This window comes from Trachurus japonicus, chromosome 16, assembly GCF_045865225.1.
Source record: "Trachurus japonicus isolate A0001 chromosome 16, Traja_1.0".
NCBI classification, from domain to species: domain Eukaryota; kingdom Metazoa; phylum Chordata; class Actinopteri; order Carangiformes; family Carangidae; genus Trachurus; species Trachurus japonicus.
Window position 1 is genome coordinate 16,184,687 of NC_140922.1, and position 20,204 is coordinate 16,204,890.

At 42.9% G+C, this 20,204-nt stretch overlaps 1 protein-coding gene across 1 annotated transcript; it reads right to left on the reverse strand.

The window, feature by feature from the left end:
- Positions 1 to 465: 465 nt before the first annotated feature.
- On the reverse strand, positions 466 to 20,072 carry mindy3 (MINDY lysine 48 deubiquitinase 3). The gene is made up of 16 exons (XM_085802127.1): positions 19,965 to 20,072; positions 19,174 to 19,510; positions 18,402 to 18,481; positions 18,005 to 18,065; positions 17,694 to 17,906; positions 17,448 to 17,499; positions 16,581 to 16,695; positions 16,275 to 16,348; positions 16,080 to 16,159; positions 15,760 to 15,830; positions 14,741 to 14,821; positions 7,607 to 7,679; positions 5,571 to 5,643; positions 3,257 to 3,344; positions 2,323 to 2,394; positions 466 to 1,518 (listed from the first exon to the last, which is right to left on the reverse strand). The coding sequence occupies exons 2-16, from the start codon at positions 19,265 to 19,267 to the stop codon at positions 1,369 to 1,371; spliced, it is 1,377 nt and encodes a 458-aa protein (XP_085658253.1). The 5' UTR covers positions 19,268 to 19,510; positions 19,965 to 20,072; the 3' UTR covers positions 466 to 1,368.
- Positions 20,073 to 20,204: the final 132 nt, after the last annotated feature.

Here is a 20,204-nt window from a genome sequence, read left to right on the forward strand (position 1 = left end):
AGTACTTAAATAGTATGTTGTGCTACTTCTCTAACACTTGCCACTTGAGTTGAAAGCTCAGTAATAGACAACATGCTGTAATAATGAGGTGCCAAACATGCCAGAGTTCAGGATGGTTTGAAGATGCCATTCATACAGCCAATGTTTCCTTCGTCTTCTTCTGGAGAATTTTGACGATGAGCTAAGAAATGGGACGTATTCTGTCCAAGGCCAGATCATTTCTGTTTACAGAGAGGCAATTAAGTCACCATCAGTGTCCTGGAGATTTAGTGAATAACTGATTTAGAGTCTCTCGGGTCACGAAACATACGTGGTTGTGTGATTTAAGGGGGTGCAGACAGACCTTGGACATCCTGAAATCCGAGGCTGCCTGATGTCAGGGTCAGGACATGATATTTATTAGAAAAAGACACACAGAGACAGAGGAAGATGTCTACGGTTTCAAAGCAACTAAACCACACCATGTTTGAACAAAAAAAAAGTGTTTATTCCAGAACCTTTGAGTGCGATAATAAATACATTAGCACTTGGCCAACACACCAGAGTGGTGCATGAAGCACACACACAGAGCACCTAAACCAGCTTCATCTTGGTGAAAACACTGAAGAAACATCCTGCTCATATCTCCAGTTCTCTGCGTCTAGGTTGGTCCCTTTACGCTGTAAACGCTTATCAGTAGGCGTGACTGTGTGTGTATGTGTGTGTGTGTGTATGTGTCTGTGTTTGTGCGTGTGTGTACGTGTTCTCATATGTGGAAGGCTTTGGTAGGTTTTTCCCTCAAACAGTCCTGTAGCTGGATTAACAGTAGTGCTTCACAGTCGACTGGCTGTACATGTGGTTCGGCGTGTGATTAGATGACGCGCTGCAGTCGCCGAACCGAACCAGCCTGTTCTCTAAACAGTGTCTAGCTGTCTACTGCTAAACTGTAGCGGAGGTGTCGGCACAGAGCAGAGCTGTAAAAATAAACAGTCATTCCGTTTTTTTTTGTTTTAAATAATCACATCATAAACATCCTGCGTGTCATATTACAAGCCATGGTGAACAGACAACAGCATGAACTGTAAAGGTGAGTTTACATTTGTGTGGAATGTAAGTGAGAATGCAAGAATGGATCTCGGGGAGGGGGAGGGGGAGGGGGGGTGTATTGTTCCGTTCATCAAAGTGTTTGTCTCCGTCTCATGTCTGTGTGCATTTGTGTTTTTCTCGTTTGTCTGCGTTTTGTGTGTGTGTATGTGTCTCAGTCTTTGTAACGTGCTGACCTGTCGGGGTCAGCGTGGAGAACGGGGCAGCAGGAGTAGGGGTGTGCGTGTGTGTGCGGAACAGTAGTGGTCTTTCCACACACACAGGCACACCCAGACTGTGTCAACGCTAGTTCAGGGACGGGGAGCGGTCGGTGGTCCACAGCAGCTCGATGTAGGGCCACTTGGTCTGTAGGCAGCGCTTGACTGGAGTGTCGTCCGTCCGAACCATGGGGTCCTCAAAACCTAGCACCAGAGCTGTTCCTTCCACATACTCCACCTACAAAAAAAAACAAAACACACACACACACGGTTACCACACAACAAATTTCAACACTTTTCTCAGGTTTGACAGGCTCCAACTCTATCAGCCTATTTTTTTAAGCCACTTCCTCTGAAAGCGTCAGGGGTGAAATACAGAGAGATGGAGGCACGTATGCAACCGGCGCTCACAAAAAATGCACACATACACATCTACCAGCTGCAGGAGGCTGCTGTCAGCAGGTCTGCTATTCCCATTTGGAGCTATGGGAATGGAAATGCCATCACAATCTTATAGGCGCCTTGCTGCCATATGCATGTGTGTGTGTGTGTGTGTGTGTGCGTAGGCGTGCGCTTTTGTGTAGGCAAACGTGTGGTGCCATTCCTATATTTTCAGGTAGCAGGATGGAAAAAAAGCTGTTTTACAGACCAGACAAAGTTGAAGGATGATGAAAGTGATATTCCTGAGTACCAGGTTTGTGCGTCGCCACCAGCTACATCCACTGACAACCATCCATCAAACTAAGCCTGCTTAATAGACCTGTGTTTGACCATTTATCACCGGTAGGCTGCTGACAGTGGCCTCTGTGCTGGGGAAACAGGAGGCTAAGCTAGGGGTTTTGGATGGATGGACAGGCTATTAGCCTCGCAATAGCTACTGTTTATTCTGGAGTGGCCCACTGCCTCAAACTGTGTGTGTGTGTATGTGTGTGAATGATGACAGGAAAAGAGGAGAAGTAATTGTAAAATAGTAAGGGAATATAAAAAGGAATCACTACCATCAGCCACCATTAAGTACCTGAACATAAAAAGAGTGTCTTACCCTCTCGTTGTGGTTGGACTGTTTGAGTCCATTGTAGTGGTAGACGGGAAATGAGTCTGGGATTCCTGAATCCTGAAACACAGACGGGGAGCAGAGTGAAAAACATGCAATGTTGTCAGAGAATCTTTGGGAAAACTGTTCCCACAGAGATGGAGGTAAAAAAAAAAAAAAAAAGACCCACAGAGGCAGAACATTTTTGAACTGAAAGGTCAAGCCGACACATCTCTGGCTGCAACCAAAGCTTTATGTGATATCCCACATGTTAAAATTTAAAATGCGTATGTGTTGGTGTATGGAAGCAAAGCTCAACTTCAATTACCACAAACCACCCGACACTACAAAAATGTCTAAACAACGACACTGAGCCAAAACACTGCTCATGACTTTGGCTTGAAGGTGCAGAACGCTAATAGGGTGTGTTGTCTGAGAGCGTGTCCATCTTCTCGTGTTTATATGCCTATATATGAAACTCTAACCCTCTCTCCAATCCCACGTGTGTCTGAGTGTGTGTCCAGTTGGCTAATGGTAGTATAATTTCTTTGTGGCTTGAGGCCATTCCTCTGGTGAGTCCCTTAAGCCCTGATCACTTTAACACAGTTCCCCTCTATCTCTCCCTCCCTCCCTCCCTCCCTGTCCTCCTCACTCGCTCTGCCTCATAAAGGCGTCTTATAGTCCTTTCTAAACTTCTCAGCGAGTAGCGTCATATGAGGTCGAACACACGCATTGATTTCACATGAGACACCACAGGAATGTTTTTGGCATAAAAACCTTTGATTTGCTAAAACAGCACTCCACATAGAGTGTGTTCTGGAAATAGACATTAGTGTCACCCACATGTGTGCATACATGTTTCTTTCTCCACATGTTTTAACTGTGATATGGATTATATGACCAGTGGAAGGTATTTGTCATTTGTACGCGCGCACACACACACCTGATCGGGGAAGAACTCCAACAGGAACGGGCCCAGAAGTATTATGCCCAAAGTCTCTGGATCCAGCTTGCTCTTCACCAGACTGACACTGAGAGACACAGATGATAGAAACAGAGGTAGATAGGAGAGGAAGGAAATAAAAAGTGAGCAGAGGAAAACAGATGCAGAAACCCAGAGAGACAACTGACAAAAGGAACATGCACCTGAAAAAAGCAGGGGACGCAAAACAGCAGCCTGTCATGTCCCACGTATAAAAAAAAAAGGGAGACAAATTTACGATTCTCTTATCAGAGTGTGAAGCAATGTTGCTGATTTTGGTGAGTGTGTGCATATTTTCATGAATACCACATTGCAACTAAATATACCTCTGTCCAGACATTCCTACTTGTTAGATCAGTGTTATTATTATTCCCCGTGATATAAAAAAATCCAGTCAGATTGCCCTTTTAAGGCAGCGAGGAGAGAAGCAGGGGTTATACCCAGACACACAGAGCCAAGGCAATGATTGTGAACTCAACTATTGATTTTTACAAGTCTTATGTGCAGTTGAATGGCGCTGGTGGTCACTGAGGAGGCGTTGTTATTTCTGCTCCCTATGTAGGAGATTGAGAAGATGAGAAAATCTCCGCAGGGGATCAATAATATCTCACTACTGTGAACAAGTGACTGTGTGTTAATGGGACCTGGGGAGTTGGTTGTTTGTGGTGGGTGTGTTCTGTATCCGCTGCTTGACTGAGTATGATGTCATTTAAAAAAAGGGCTGAATATGAGATGATGGTGCATATGACTGCATTGAAGATTTCACAGTTATTTCTTGTGTCCAATCGGCTGTCTGTGTTCAAGTTATAATGCAGTCATATGATGTTGTATATCCGTCATTGGTAACTTTACTGTCTTTTTTCAACAATTATATACGCACAAAATTGATTAGCTGAATGTAAATCGAGGAAACAACTTTAACTTTGAAATGTCTGAAATGATCACACCTAGGTATGATAATGACATAGCCTGTTTGTTCTGCAGATAATTTGGCTCCTGTTAAAAACCTCTTGAGCAACTGACATTGAAGTAATCCTAACCGGTACAAACAGTGGTGAAGGCAGCTCCCATGATAATACGGTTTGTCACAACATCAACCAGCTGTCTTTTAGTGTCTTGCCTGACAAACCCTATAGCAGCAGGTTACATACTGACCGTTAAATATTTTTCATTCATTTTCATTGGGTTGAATTGTCTGAATGGGTCGTTTTCCATCTGTGAATAATCTTTTGAAAATGAAAAAGAGTGGACTGGACTCCCAATTTACATCAAAGACAGTAAATGGGTGAGTAATGCATGAGAATAAGAAAACACCTTCACTAATGCCTAACTCATGTATTCAATGCCATTATCCTGCTTATTTAAATTCCATATTAGGAGACGGTAATGATTCATGGCTGACAAAAATGTCCAAAGTTTCAGTACATGATTAAAATCCAAAGAAGGGAAGTGTTTGTGAATGGATAATTCTGCCACAAACATTACACAACAAATAATAGGGAGACAGTGACTCCTTGGAGCTGTGTCCTGACTTCTGCTGGGAACAACCAGTGTCCACAAAATTGGTTTACCACAAATAGTAGCAGCTTACTGACATAGGTCATACAATATGTAGAAATACTAAGTCACAGGCAACTTGCAAACAGTTTGCACTCATCTTCCATGAGTGATGAAAATCTGTACTTTAGTGCTTCCAGATACTCATATTAATCATTTTTTTTCAAGCCTACGCTGTGTTTTTTTCACATGGAGGAATCCCTGCAATAACTCTTAGGTTGTGTGGTAAGGAAAGAGACTTTTTGCATTGGGAGTCTCCCCAGTTTACTGTGTTGTGTTGTGATGTATCAGCCATCTGGGGGTCTGCAGAGCAGATCAGTGGTCCAGTGACTTGGCTAGGCCCACAGCTGCAGCGTTAGGACTTACTGTTCCTCAGATGAGAACGTGCCTCTGTTTGAAGCGGCACTTTAAAGCGTTTCCTCCCTCTCTCAGTCTTTCTTCCTGTCGTTAATGATCTCCCTCTAAGCCTCTGTTTCTGTTTCTTTATTTCTTTCTTTCTCCCTGAGCCTTTATAGTGGGCTCTCTCTGGTCTTACTTTATAGTAGCTTGGTAGTGAAACATGAGCATACGTCTGCTGACCTGGCCTGGCCGTGACTTAAGAGTTAGAACTTTAGACGCTCTACAGGTGCCACACACACATAAATACACACACAGACACACACACACTCACACACTCACACACACACAAACATAAAGCCTTGAACATGCAAGCACTTACTACTCAGGCTCTGAGACAAGGTCAAGGGCTTTCATCACGTCCTCCAGCAGAGACTCTGGGATGAAGCCATTATCTGCAGAGAGAGAGAGGAAGAGAAGAGAAGAGAAGAGAAGAGAAGAGAAGAGAAGAGAAGAGAAGAGAAGAGAAGAGAAGAGAAGAGAAGAGAAGAGAAGAGAAGAGAAGAGAAGAGAAGAGAAGAGAAGAGAAGAGAAGAGAAGAGAAGGACAATGAGGCACTGTCTGACCTTGGACAAAACATTAAATACACGTTTCATAGTTTCGAGCACTATTTACATCACAGCCCCTGAGGAATGAACTCATCTGACACAACTAAAAACATAAAACAGCCAAAACAAAACCGGACACACAGAGACACACACACACACCCTGTCCTTTCTCTCTGACCTACATTCCACGGCCGTGATGATGATTGCTTTACCTGAGAGGAGATGCTTTAAACACTAACATGTGTTCTTGCCCAACAGACTGTTTGTGTGTGTGTGTGTCCAGGCAGTTACAGCATGTGAGTGTGTGTGGCCTGTTGTTTAGATACATACATAAACCCCGAGTGTGCTGTGAAGAAGATTAACTGACGCTCGCTCCGCTTGTCCAACGCTCTCGAGCAACTCAATCTCGTTTTTTCAATCTCGCTGAATGTTATCCCGTCTCCATGAGAACTGGAAGTGTGACAGCCGAACCGAGAGGACGCATGCGCTCTACTCAGGGACAGCGACAAACTCCGGTTATTAAAGAACATGCTGAGACGGTGGGTTTCTGAGTGTATGTCTAGTGAGTCACTGTAGTGTGTGAATGCGCCTGGCGCCTTTTTTCTACAACACAAGTGGCTGTGCCGACTCCACATGTGACATGAACAGATTTATGAGCCTTTTTGCGCAGCACTCTATTGCACTGCCGGCTATGTGGTGGTGTATACGCTACACTTTGTGAATTGTGTCTTTGTGCAATATGTGTGTGTGTAAGAAAAGACTGTACGGTTTGGGCTGATGTAGATCTGAGAACATGAAACGTGTGAGTGACAGATGAAGAACAAGTGGGAAGAAAGATTAGATTCGACTTCTTGTTGAAGTGCATAGAGCTGGCAAGTCACTATAACATTGCATAACGGCACAGCAGAAAAATAAGATGTCTGATCCTACACATCGTATAATTCTGTTTATGGAGAGTGCAGCAGCAGCACACTTCATTTCACATTTAAAACACAAACACAAACATGTGTTACGACTGCAGATTTAGTCAGGTCCTTGGCTGAAGGCGCTTGCAACATGGACAGCTCTAATTGTGTGTTGTTAACATGTCCGAGTGTGACTCCTAACATCTCTGCATCTGTCCGTCACGTCTCTTCTCGTCTCCACGGCAGAAGAAACTCGATACACAGTAACAGATGTTACAACAATAACTAAATATTTTATGTCAATGCTCGTTCTCGTCTCCGAGTGTACATGAACTGCGCAGTTACCCAACACTGTAATCTTGATGCGACATAAATGAACACTGCAGACATCCCACTGGCATTTTTTCTGACATGACAAACTGTCCACTCTAAGCCTCTCTACTGTCAGTGTGTGGCTCTGTGTCCTTCCCCTCGCCTTTTACCCCAGTCACCTGGAAGTGACAAGAAAAGAGGTTTAGGAAAAGAAGGAAGGGAGGGAAGGAGCGGGATGGTTGACTCAGCTGTTGGAGGGGCTGATCTCACCAACCTAAACAACAACAGTGGAGAGGAGCGAAACAGACACTGAAGAAGAAAATAACCGAGACAAGAAGAAAGGAGGACGGAACTGGAGAGTGGAGACGGTTATGAAAGCATCTGCTCAACCAGGACGGAGGGAGGAGACAGACTGCAGTTAAAGAGATTGTTTGGATTAAGTAAAGTATTTTCATATAGCCATATAGTCCTACTTAGTAAATAAAATATAATGATCTATAAAATAAAGCGAGCAGGGGGTGAAGGGCAGACGTGAATCATTAGTAATATGATGATCATGTGTACAGTACATATGATACAAACATGTTCATTACCTTCAGGATCAAATGACTGGAAGACCCTCCTTGCCTGTTCTGATGGAGACTCTGGACCTACCAGGGACATCTCCTACAGAGAGACAGCCAGGAAGGACAAACAGACAGATAGGAAGAAATCAAACTGTGAGAGCTTGTGCATGACAACATGAAGAGTTCTGACATGAAAGCAACCACATAGAGGTTTGTGACCCATGTGAGGAGATGGAGATGGAAAGAGAGGAGATGCTAGACCACATTTTGGGAGAAACACTTCAGTTAAAGTAAAAGCTGAGTGCAGCGTGAAGACAATCATCAAGATCTACCTTGATCAATATCTAACAGATTTTAAAAGTTCTTGTCAAGGCTTAAGCAGGAGTCAGGACTAATGTATAATGTATGTATGTATAATGTATGTATAATGTATAACAAACTGTAGCCACCATACAGCACCGCCCATTGTTTATGATGCACCGCTAATGTACATCTTGCATGTACTGTATGTGTGTGTATGTGAGTGCGAGTGTGAGTGTGAGTGTGTGTGTGTGTGTGTGTGTGTGTGTGTGTGTGTGTGACTGGGGGTAATCTAAGGGGCCAGCGCAATTGCCAGAGTCCATTGGGTTATTAACTGATCTGCTGATAAAGTTAGACGGCTTGTTTTCACTCCAAACACTCAATCAGGAAATCGAGTCTTACAAATACAGCCTGTGATTTATGACAAGATCTACAGTGTTTGTTGTTGGTGAAATTCAGAGAGAGCAGTGTTGGCAAGGGAAGCGGTGGCGTGCATGTGCATCAAGGGGGGGCCATGCTTTTTGTGACTGGCCAAACTAAACCAAGGAACTTAGCATTCTTCCCACAAAATGCTTGTCATATGATTAAACAGCATATACGACCCTCCCCCCACTCCATTCGCCATTGTCCAACATGGGAACTGGGAGGTTTGCATTATGACAATTTCATGTAGATGTATGACGTGTGTGCACATGTGAGAAAGCAAGCTGGGTTTGAATGACTCTCTCCTTCTCTCTTTGAAGCCCTCTTAGTTACTAATTCTTGACTAAGATCTTGGACCAGTATCATGCAGCAGAGTGATGTAGCCAGGGAGGAGGGAGGGGCAACATTTTTTGCCTTCAGATCAAACACTGAACACCAAGTCTGTTTTAAGCATAGTGAAGCCGTAACAGTTTTAAATCAAACGCCCTTGACAGATCTCTTGGGATAGAAACTTCTTCTTCCTCTCGAAGCTTATTTTTCTAAGCATTGTCCAATATTTTCAAACTTACTGTTTGTATATTTAACAGCTGACCAACAATCAGTTCCTGATAAACTGATTAACGAGCAAAAGTGCAAAGGTGAAGGTCCTAGTCTTGAGAATGAATAATTATTGAAGTGTTAGGGAGATAGAAGGGATATTTATTAAAGAGGGAATGAAATGAGATACTTCATAAAACGGCTTTTCAGCTTTAGGCGTCTCTCTCCTTCTACACACACAGTGTGCAGGCAAGAGTCAGAGGGTTCTCACTGTTCCTCCACATGAGTGAGGGAGGGATTGTATTTATGACAACGAAACGCTGGACAAACACGGCATGTTTTCGGAGAGCAAATGAACCCTGCTCATCTCCTTTAGCTGGCCTTTATTAAAGCTTGAGCCTCAGATCCACGCAGGCTGCTTGGGTTTCACGGTCCACTTATTACTGTACTGAGGGCTTACTCAGGGAGAGAGGGGTTCAGGGGGACACATCGAGAGGGAGATGACTCCCAGCTGCCGGCTCTTCAGATGCAAAAAAAAAGAAAAAGTGTTACAGACTGGCGAATACGCGCTCGCACACTGTATAGCAGAGTCCTGATGTGTTAACATTACAGGCTCCATAAATCTGACGGGTCATTTGTCATTGAGTAGATGTGTCTAATATGTTTCGCTTATGAGGATGGACGAGGGTCATTTTACCGATCCCACAGGAATAAAGTGCTGAAAAAGTTCCTTAGCTGTTGACGATGTGTCGGCAAACTAATTCATTAAATCTGGGATTAACGGTGAAGTATGCATCTCAAAACATGAACCGTTCTGATAAACTGCAACTTTGCCTTTTGCTTGAACCTGAAAATGTGTCTTCTCTGAAAGTGATGAAAAGTCCAATGAGCCTCGTGAAAACAAAAAAAGCCCCCCGTCACAGTTTATTATCTTTCAGACCAGGATGGACACATTTGGTGTAAATCACATAGTGCTGCTATAGTTACAGGATGTCAACACTTGGCAAACACTAGTGTGTGGACATACTCCGACAAAACAAAACATACTTATATGACTAGTCTATACATGTCGATACGGCTAATGGGCGAAAAGCAAAGAATAGGAAAGACAATGACTCACATGAGCATAGGATCATACACATAAACCTACATAATGGCACCAGAAATTAGGTGATTGTGTGTGTGTGTGTGTGTGTGTGTGTGTGTGTGTGTGTGTCTGCATGTGTGATGACAGGTCTGCTTGCTTGTCTTTGATCTCTGTTTTATTAGAGGCCTGAGGAAGATGCTGCTGTGTTGGAAAACATGTCATGGAGCTAACACAGTCCACAGGGAAGGTGTATGGAAGTGTGTGTCTCAGCGTTTCTTTGCACTCACACCCACCCATGTGTGTGTGTGTGTGTGTCTAGAAAAGAGAGAGAATATTTGTGCAATTATTAGGCCTGTCCGCTGCTGTTATGTGTCCTGGAGTATTCTCTTTAGTGTAAACATTCATACTCATGTAGATACATACTACAATGACACACACACACACACAGTCCGCAGTATGACTTTTTTCCTGCCCAAACCGTGGACCTCCTTAACAAAGAAACAACAAGCTACCCTACAAAGGAACAAAGAAACAACAACACTCGCACACCACTCCAAGGACTTAAATACACAAAGTAACGCGGGACAGTTGCTCCGAGCAAAGCAATGACCGAAGGGCTTTACTTCAGATGAATGTGTATGTGTCCTCTGAGTTACATAATAGTAATTTGTCCCACAACACAAGATATGTAAGGAATTATACATTTCTAATCTTTAGATCAGATTTCCTGCCTCACACCCTCCTACATACTGTAAGGCACCAAACTTAGCTGTTTTTCGACTGACCTCTTAACCTTTTGCATAACTTAGTTTGGAGGATTAGTGACCACAGCATAAACCTTCAACTCTCCATCAGCTCTTTTGTCTTTTACTAGACTTGAGTGTCTCTCTTCAGGTAGACAAATCATCCCCAGTAGGCCTTTTTCCTCTCTTACTACGTCTCCTTTGCCCATATTTACCCCTTTATACCTACTACTTAAAGCAGGTACTACAGTTTTGGAGTATTTCCTTCCCTCCCACCCTTGACTTTTTCTCTCCATTCTTCCTTCTCCTTTTCGTTCTTTATCTCCACATGCTACTTGGAGGAAAGACAGGAAGGCATAGTAGACTAGAGTTACTCTTTCTTTGCTTTTGGTCTACCCAAAGAGCCATTGTGTGTGCTGAGAGGCTCTGAGTGGCCACAGAGTGCATCTGAAGGGATCGGTTTCAGGACAACAAAGCAGAGGTCTTGGACAGTGTCTCCTGCCTTGTTCCTAGTTTGCTTCGACAGCCTCGCTACATGACAGGCTGAGGAGGAAGGTGAGGAGACAGCCAGTGAGTGCGCTTGTATGCGTCTTTGTGTTGTTCACCTTAACTAGCCTTTGTCCGAGTACAGGCAGCAATGCAATGGAAATCCTCTCCCTTGCTACATGAGGAGTGCGTGCGGTATCAATTGTATGTTAACGTCTGTGAGTCTGTGTTTTAGGTGTGACAGGCAGGACAAAGCAGTGATTTATGGAGCTGTCTTGGATGAGAAAGACTGTGTCTCACCAGAAAAGTGAGGAGACACCAGAGGATACTAACGCTGTGTAATGATGGCTCCTATAACGGAGACCAACACACAGGGGAAAAGGAAGAACAGCGCAGCATACACACACTGACACAGAGAGCCTTTCATCCAGCTACAATGGCCTTTGGTCTGACATGTCACAGATTATTAATGACCGTTAATGTACACTGCTTTGTTTCGTTTTGTTTATGTGTGGCCCGCACCCTCTGATCACACTACGACCAGAAACTAATCCTGCTCAACAGAGGGCGTTCAGCTTTCTTTCTTTCTTTTAATATTCATTCTTTGTATTCAGGGGATCGGGGGCATAATTCAGTATTATCTACCAGCTCAGCATTGTCATTTTACGTTGATATGATTACCATTCATTACTGAGCCACTAGGGGATCACATGCAGTAGCTGTGGCATATTACTCTACACTTCTTACTAGCTCTGACACCTGAGCAAATCAAATAGACTGGTTAGGACTGTGGGATAATTATTTCAGCCACACTCTAAATCTAACGTGGGTATGTCAACAAAGCCTCATTGGAATTAAACTAACCTACATTAACTGTGTCTGTACAACTGTGCTTCAAGCTCCTGCTCTTTATCAGTTCCTCTAAGGATATTCTGTGTGCAGAGTCAGACAGAAGCCAGAGTCTTAAGGGACACAGAGCGCCACAGCGGCTGCTCTCCTTCCTAGTAAATCACTGACCCAGAACACAACTACTGTACACATACGCACACAGAAACACACATGTAAATCCCCGGAGAAGAAGAGAAACAGCCTGTGAACCTCATCACTAAGAGAGAAGAGAGTCAAGAGTGATGAGAAATGTCACAAGAGGATCAAACCCCCCCCTCCACCCCCCCCGACCTGCTTTCCTGAGTGACCATTGCCCCACTCTTTAAAGTGCATCCTTCCTTTCTACTTCCCTTGTTTCCCTCTTGCTTCCCATGAGGGACCAATAATCTGAAGAGCTTGGCTGAGGTGTGCTGGGGAATCCTTTTCTTGGGCAATTTACCCACTGTACATTGGAGTGGATAGTTACTTCAAAGACAAGTGCGTGACGTTTTAGACAAAATGCATGATATGTCTCATCCATCACCTGTCTCTCCTCTCATCTCTCTCTGTCTTTCTGTCTTCCTTTCTCTCTCTTTCCTCTGGCGTCTCAGAAACTCTTGTCCAAAAACAGATCCCATTACATGCCATTATACACACTCTCTTTCTCGTATGCACACACACACATTAATACAACAGAGGGCAGAGTGTGTGTGGGGGGTGTTGTGGGCAGGGATCAGAGATGGTGAAATGGCCTTTGTGTAGGTAGATTAGATAAAAAAAAAACACTAATGCTATTAAGCTGATGGTCTGAAAGCCACAGTCACACACTGACAGCAACTCAAGGGAATACACACCCGTCTCCAAAGGCAGACAGAAGGTGCCGCTGACACATCAGAGGGAGGGATCAGGTGTTCTGCTTTTGTGGAGCTGATGGTTCTATATCGAAGCTAAAAGCTACATAACCAGGTAGCGTGTATTTCTGTATCATGAAACCTGGGAAACCTCAGCGTGCTTCAAATTAGCTCTAAACATAGATTCCCTTTCACAGAGGACAAGGCCACACTCAGTGAGATCTATGAGAAGAGCGCCCTTGCCCCCACCCCCACCCCACCCGCCCCCCCCATTCCCATCTTGGTCAAGTTGTACAGCCGGCATAGTATAGCGTCGGCCATGTAAGTCAGTATGTATGCACGCCTGTGTGTTAGAGTGTGTTCACAGTCTCCAACGGGACAAATGGATCCAGATGGGAACTCTGGAATCACGTTCCCTACAGGAAGCCATCCACCTGAAGTTACACACACACACACACGCACAACACTAATGCTAATCAGGATTAAGTTCCCTGCGCTCTGGAATTTGTGTGTACGAGTGTGTATATGTGAACATGTCACTAGTGCCGGGGGAGTTGTAGCAATCGGTAAGTCATCAGTGCATGCATGACGACTTTGGGTCATCACCGAGCCAACATATGATCCACTGGCCGAGCAGGCTCCAGGTTTACGCATGTAAGTGAGCTTTTAATCAATGGTATATTAAGGGCGTGGCTTTATGATGGAGATGACTCTCTGGGATTTTTCTGCCTCTCTGATGCCATTTTCACAACAGCAGGGAGAATCAATTTGCTACAAGCGAACGTGCCAGCTTAATAGACAAGCTACAGCAATGTATTGTATTACATGTTCATTAACAGAGATGATAAACATGTTTGTTTCAGTGCTAGGAGGGTAACGCACACACACATACACATACACACACGCACGATGATTCATACTTGTAACATGCTTCTACTCAATGAGCCAAAGTTTCTCTCAGGGTTGACCTTAATTTGGTTGAGCATTGTACCTTGTTGCACAGTTCGGAGCATGTATGTATATGTAGAGGTGTACATCTGAGTTGTTTCTGCTGGAGGAGCAGGAGGTCGTGACCCTTTTCCAAGAATTTCCAAGAATTTTCACCACATGAACCTGTTTCAAGTTTTTTTCCCCCTGCACTCCAGTACCTTTGAACAAGAAAACAACCCTACCCTAATGTTGTACTTTCCTTTTTTAAATACCACGCTCCAGAATGCAACAGACCTACCTACCTGCACTGAGACCATACTTGTCTCTTTAATATAAGATGATGAGATTGGGATTTTGTTCAATGTTAACAAGTCCTGGGGGTCTGGGACTATTTTGCACAACAAAACCATGTTCTTATGAACGAGTGCCAGGACAGAAAAATGTGTGATTAATTCCGTTGGAAGAAACACGAAAGTGAAGATAGACAGAGCTGCTCTGCAAATGGAGTCGCAATTCAGCAGTTTACGTCATGGCCATACATTATGAACAACACATTGTTTAGCAGATCACAGATGGTTGAGGGACAAAAATGCCGTACTCGTGTGTGAGAGAGAGAGAAGAGCGCATCTAGATGACTGTGTGTGTGTGTTTGTGTGGAAACAGAACTTTTTCTTCTTCTTAATGCTGGATAGGTGTAATAGCCAAGAAACAGCACAGGCCATATATGACTATCTCCTGCACTAATTTTCCTCCCCTCCCTTTCTGCCTCTCTTTTTTCCCCCACATTGATATCTGATCTGCACTATATTAAATCCGTTAAGCACATTCCATATTTTGGTTTTTCTAACCTGCTGAGAAGACTGGCTTATATTACTTTCTGTGTGTCTGTGTGTGAAATACGCGTTTGCTCGCTTATGGATAAATGTATCGAACTTGCCTTGGTGAAAAACACAGAGAGATGAGTTTCACTGCCAAGGATCCAAATAGGGAACTTTGGAGACTTGAGGAATGCCCCGACCTGAAACACACATACACACGCACACAGAAAAGGAATGCACATCAAACCCATGGCTATTTTGAGCAATTTTCATCATGAATCACTGACTGCTGAACACTGTAACAAGCCTTTTTCATGAAAGGTATTAATATTCGAACAGCCATAACATGTCAGAGCCTAAAAACAGCATGTTACTTTGCTGGACCCTCAACAAATACTAGTGTGTAAGGAAATGTATAGGAATGAATTCAACTAATTTCCACTTGGACTGTTTAGTAGTTATGCGCTGCTGGACTTTGGCATTATATCCAGCTTTAATTTCCTTTCCATACAAGAACAATAAACAAAACAGCACATCTTACATGAACAGCATACATTTTGACACACTGCAGACTTGTCTTTACTTGATAAGAGTTGGTCTCTTAAATCACTATTAACAGCTCTCTAGTTACTTTGGCAACCACCTATCTGCTATTAACATTATAGCTGCCTACTTCGCTTTTGGAGAGTACATGCCTCAGCTCCAGCTTTTCTGGGCTTGCTTGTATTGGCAATGATAAATAAACAGCAATGATAAATAAACAGCCAAGATTCCTGTTTTGCAAGATGACGACAATGTGTCCTGTCACATGTGTTTTCAAATCGCTTTTGTGGTCATTTTTTGTGCGTTTCTGCTACATGTGTGCAGGAAAATAGAACTGTAGAGCGAGTGGGGTGTTTACAGCAAGCTGGACGGGACTGTTCCTTACAAACACATATTTTCACATGGGAGCTCTTACTGCGGTTTGTGTTTCATGTATTGAAAACGTCCCACATCTCAGAGTATGTGACTCTTGAACTTCCGTGTTTTTATTTGATTTCTTTTATATGCTCTCTTATACAACTCAGAGTTAGTCCGAACATTGGATGATTTGTTGTTTTTATTGCATTATGTCCTCAAAGCGTAAAGGTGTCTGTACCTTGCAGTAGCGTAGGGATTCCATAAGTGTGAGGAAGCCAACTGATGCCTGTTTATGTATGCCATGTAGTTCTACAAGAGAGAGAGAGAGAGAGAGAAAGGAAAAATGAGGCATTTGTTAATTTATGTCAAACTGGTATTAATTTGTGCTTTTTATGCAATGCTGTGGGTTATGTGTAGGAATTATTGCCATCTGATGGATATGGGTTAAATCTGGGGCTATAAAACTGAGCTCTGTAAGTGTGATGTGCATGCCTGTTGTGAGAATCTGACATTTGTGTGTGTGTGTGTGTGTGTGTATGCAGTAAATGGAAGACTTACTCATGCCAGAGCACTCCCTGTCTCCATCCCAGACATTAGAGACAGCGTGACCAGTTACAAAGAGGTTAACCAGACTCTGACTGCAAAAGATAAGAACAGACACATCAAGCAAAATAATGAGCTTGCATAATGCAATAACTTTGCTATAACAGCCTGACTGATGTGGACATTTGGTGAGGACAGGTGTTTGTATACCTGCCGTGACCATGCACAGGGTCAATGAGAGGCTCCATCGTGTCCTGGATCTCATTTCGAATATTTTCTATACCCTGCAAAGAAATGACCAGAGGAGTCAGGAATTAATTCTGTGTATTTGTACATGGATGTGACAGATGGGGAAAATTACTTAACATGCTAAAAACACAAGGATTAAATGCCCTCAAGAGAAAAAATATTTTTTAATTTAAAGCCAAGTCTTCAATATGGCAGTATCACCAATATCATTATTATTATAATTACCCATAATCCATTTCATTCCATTATATCATATATTTAAGTTACCTTTGTTAGGATGACTGAGTAGAGGAAAAGCAAAACTCCACAGCACCCCCTCCAGGTGTGGTAGAGAGACAGCACTTCCTCTCTGAGATCAGCCACTGACATTACAGTCCGCTTACTGCAGGAGAATAAACATCAAGGTGACAAATGAACCACTCAAATACATAAGATATGTTGGGTGTGCTGAGGTCACATCAAATGATACTGATGTATTTAACTGTGTGTACTATGCCTGGATGGTGACTATAACTTTCACAATAGGTCACAAATCTTAGTAAATGCAGCAGAGGACAAAGAAAAGTTTGATCTTGTCCCTTTGGAGCTACTTTTCTCTTTGGCTCCACCTTGGAAGTCTTGCTAGTGTGATTGTCCATCTGAGATAGCACGCACTTCTTCACTGTGAGTCAGCACTGCTTTTTGCTGACTGTGGTCTCAGCTGCCAGTGCACTTACAATGTGATGAAATTTCAATATTCCTCTGGCAAGTCCAGCCTCGCATTCATTTAGTTTGTGTGTGATGTGTGTGAGTAAGGTTGTGAGAGGTAGTTTTTTTTTTATTAGGCAATCAGTGAAGATGCTGATTCTGCAACTTGTGAGCAGAGTGAAATAGCTAATTCAGTGTGAATGCCAAGTCGAACAGACTAGATTAATCAAATACTAATGCTGATACTATCTTCTAAGAAATATGTAGTTGTCTATTCCATCGCTGCATATTGGCGATTGTAAATCCAGGATTTGTGGGGTCTTAATCCCCGCAGAAACCCACAGTATTATTTACTGTCAACATCCAACGACTGTGTGGAAGAAGAAACAGTGATGAGGATAAAGACGGAAGGTGTTAGCTGTGGTTACAATGTTAAGTGTCACTTACTGCAGAACACTGTGAAATCGCTCAAAGCCAAGGTCCTCAGCAGCCAAAGCAGCTAGGCACAAGAAAACACACATACACTGTAGTATCAGAGCATGACACAGCAAAATTCCAGTGTTGAATAGTTAGTCATTAAAAGCTACGATTCTTGTGAGGGTGACGCTTGGGGGAATAAGTGACCATTCATGTCTGTGTACCGTCATTGTGAATGCACATCTTGCATGTGAATGCGAAAGACGTAAGACTCACTGGGCTGCTGCTCCTGTGGTGGCTGGCTGCTCTCTGGCTCTGGCATGTCCTGTGTTTGTGACTGTGATTGTGACTGTGTGTTAGTATGTGTGCTGGTATGTGGGCCTTGCCCCTTTGCCCAGGTCACCAGGCAGAACCCTGTGGAGGGACTGGAGCAGGCAGACTCCAGGATTTCACTCAGTGTGGAGCACAGGGCTGTTTTCTGCTCCTCTTCTAAAAGACATAAACATAAAATGCATATGATTTAACTGTCCATATGGAAATATAAAACAAAAAATAATGGCCTGTGGAAGTTTATGTGGACATCCTACCTGACATCTGCCTCCAGTTTGAACTTTCTCTATTAAAGAGAATGTTCTTCAGGAGAAAAGCCTGTGAAGAAACACAAACTCAATATACACACAATATGCTACACAAGTATTGTTTGTCCACAGTATGCGCTCACAGACTTTGAATTGTTTTATCCTTAATACCTAATCAACCATTTTAATGAGTTAATCACTGCCAGCCTATACATACATGCACATTACCACTCAGTTACCAGGTGTAGAATTTGCTCACTTTAAAATCCCAAGTGAACTATTTCTGAATGAGTGCAATGTTCTGTGCAAAGTCCCATTCTTCCCAAGACAATTTTAAGCATTTCCTAGCATGTGGGTCTGTAAGGATGTTTTGGGAATACTGTAAGAAAACTGAACTAAACCTTACCTGGACAGGTGCAATGACAGCACATGGCCCGCCTTCAAACTGCTCCAGTGCTGTGTGCTCATTCTCACAGAAAACAAATCCTGTGATTGAGAAAAGAAAATCTCATGTGTCAACAGAGACATCTGAAAATTTGCCACAGTATTATCACATAATTTTTTTTTTGGGCCAGAACACCTACAAACATTCAAAACCACAAGAGCATGCATGGTCAACAATTAGTCAGTTAACAGATTAGATGACTGCGGGAGAAATGTTAATTGAAATCTCTATTGTTTATCATTGTTTTGAATAAGTTATTCAAAACAACAACAACAACAACAACAACAACAGAAAAACGTATGTACATTTTCTATGCTACAAAATGAAAACCTTTAGGTTTTGAAGCTACAATTTGATCAGTGGGAAATAAGGTTTTTGGAATTTACATAACAATTAAAAGAGTAACTGAACAACTAGATTAGATTAGTCAATGTTAAAAAGTATTGTTTATTGAAGGGCAGAAATAACTCAGTTACTCTGTGAAAGGGCTAACCAACCATGTGCAGGTAATGTACAGTAAACATACTTGTATCCTACATGACACCATGGTATTGTGGTGTTTTCTGTCTTCCAATTAGACAGAAAGATCCAACAACTGAGATCACCTGTACTACTCTTTTAGACAAATTTAGAACTTGGATACGTGTAGCACCACTGTTTCTGATTAGTATGCAAAGTGTAACATAGAAGCACTTGTCCCTCATATAATCAGATACAAGACAAAGTGTCATACCTTGAGTCCATCTACGGAAGATGGAAGCAGACACTCCTCCACTGGAAGGTCTCCCCCAAACCAGATCCACCACCTCTTTATTTAACTCCGACATGACAACTTTCACTCTTGGCAAATCCACAGGCACTACCTCTTCAGTCCAGCAGCCTGGTGGGGACCACAGAGGCCAAATAAAGCCAACTCGCTAGCTCTTCTTGAGGTTGACAGTCCACTTCTTCTCTCGGCAGGTCGAGCCTGTGGCATTGGCCACAAGCTACCTGTGTAGCTATCCACAGTCTGACTCTAGAGGCAGGCAGCAAACTGGCGGGTAGGACTGACATCAACGTAGCCACAGCAGCTTGGGGAGTAATAGGACCACAGCATAATGAAAATACTATCAAACGTTAATAACAAATACACATACGACCTTAACTACACATCTAAAATTACGTCGCGCGAATAAAGACTATTTTAATCACTATAATGCTACATACCAGCTCGACTTATCATCATGCTACTAAGCTAACAGTGCCGTTAACGTCCTTTAGTTAATTAAAACAAACAACTGAGAGGAAGATAATGATTAAGTTAGCTATTTATGTGGCAGCGCTGTTTCTTACACTGATGTGGAAACCTTGTGCCAGTGATATTTTTAAGAGCTGAGTAGGCTTAGCAATGTCAGCACTTAGCATTAGCAGCTAATCTTGCATTGCTTTGTCATTCAGTGACTTCCCAGACGACACCGATAACGGCAGTTGTTAAATGAATTCACACTGTTTGGTATTTGTAGGATAACATTAAATCATAATTACCTTGATTTACAGCCGTGTAATGTTTTTCCGTATTTATTGTAAAAATGTTGGTAGCATTTGCACCAACACCAACGTCTCTGTCATTCGTTTATTTACAACAGAAATGTTGGGGGAAAAAACTGTGCGTATATTTGACGTGACTGCCCATTGGTTGAAATGCTGAAAGTTCCAAATGCGTCAAGGGGTACAGCCTCAGCGTGTTATCTCATTGGTCCACAAGCTTGTCAATCATCTTGAACA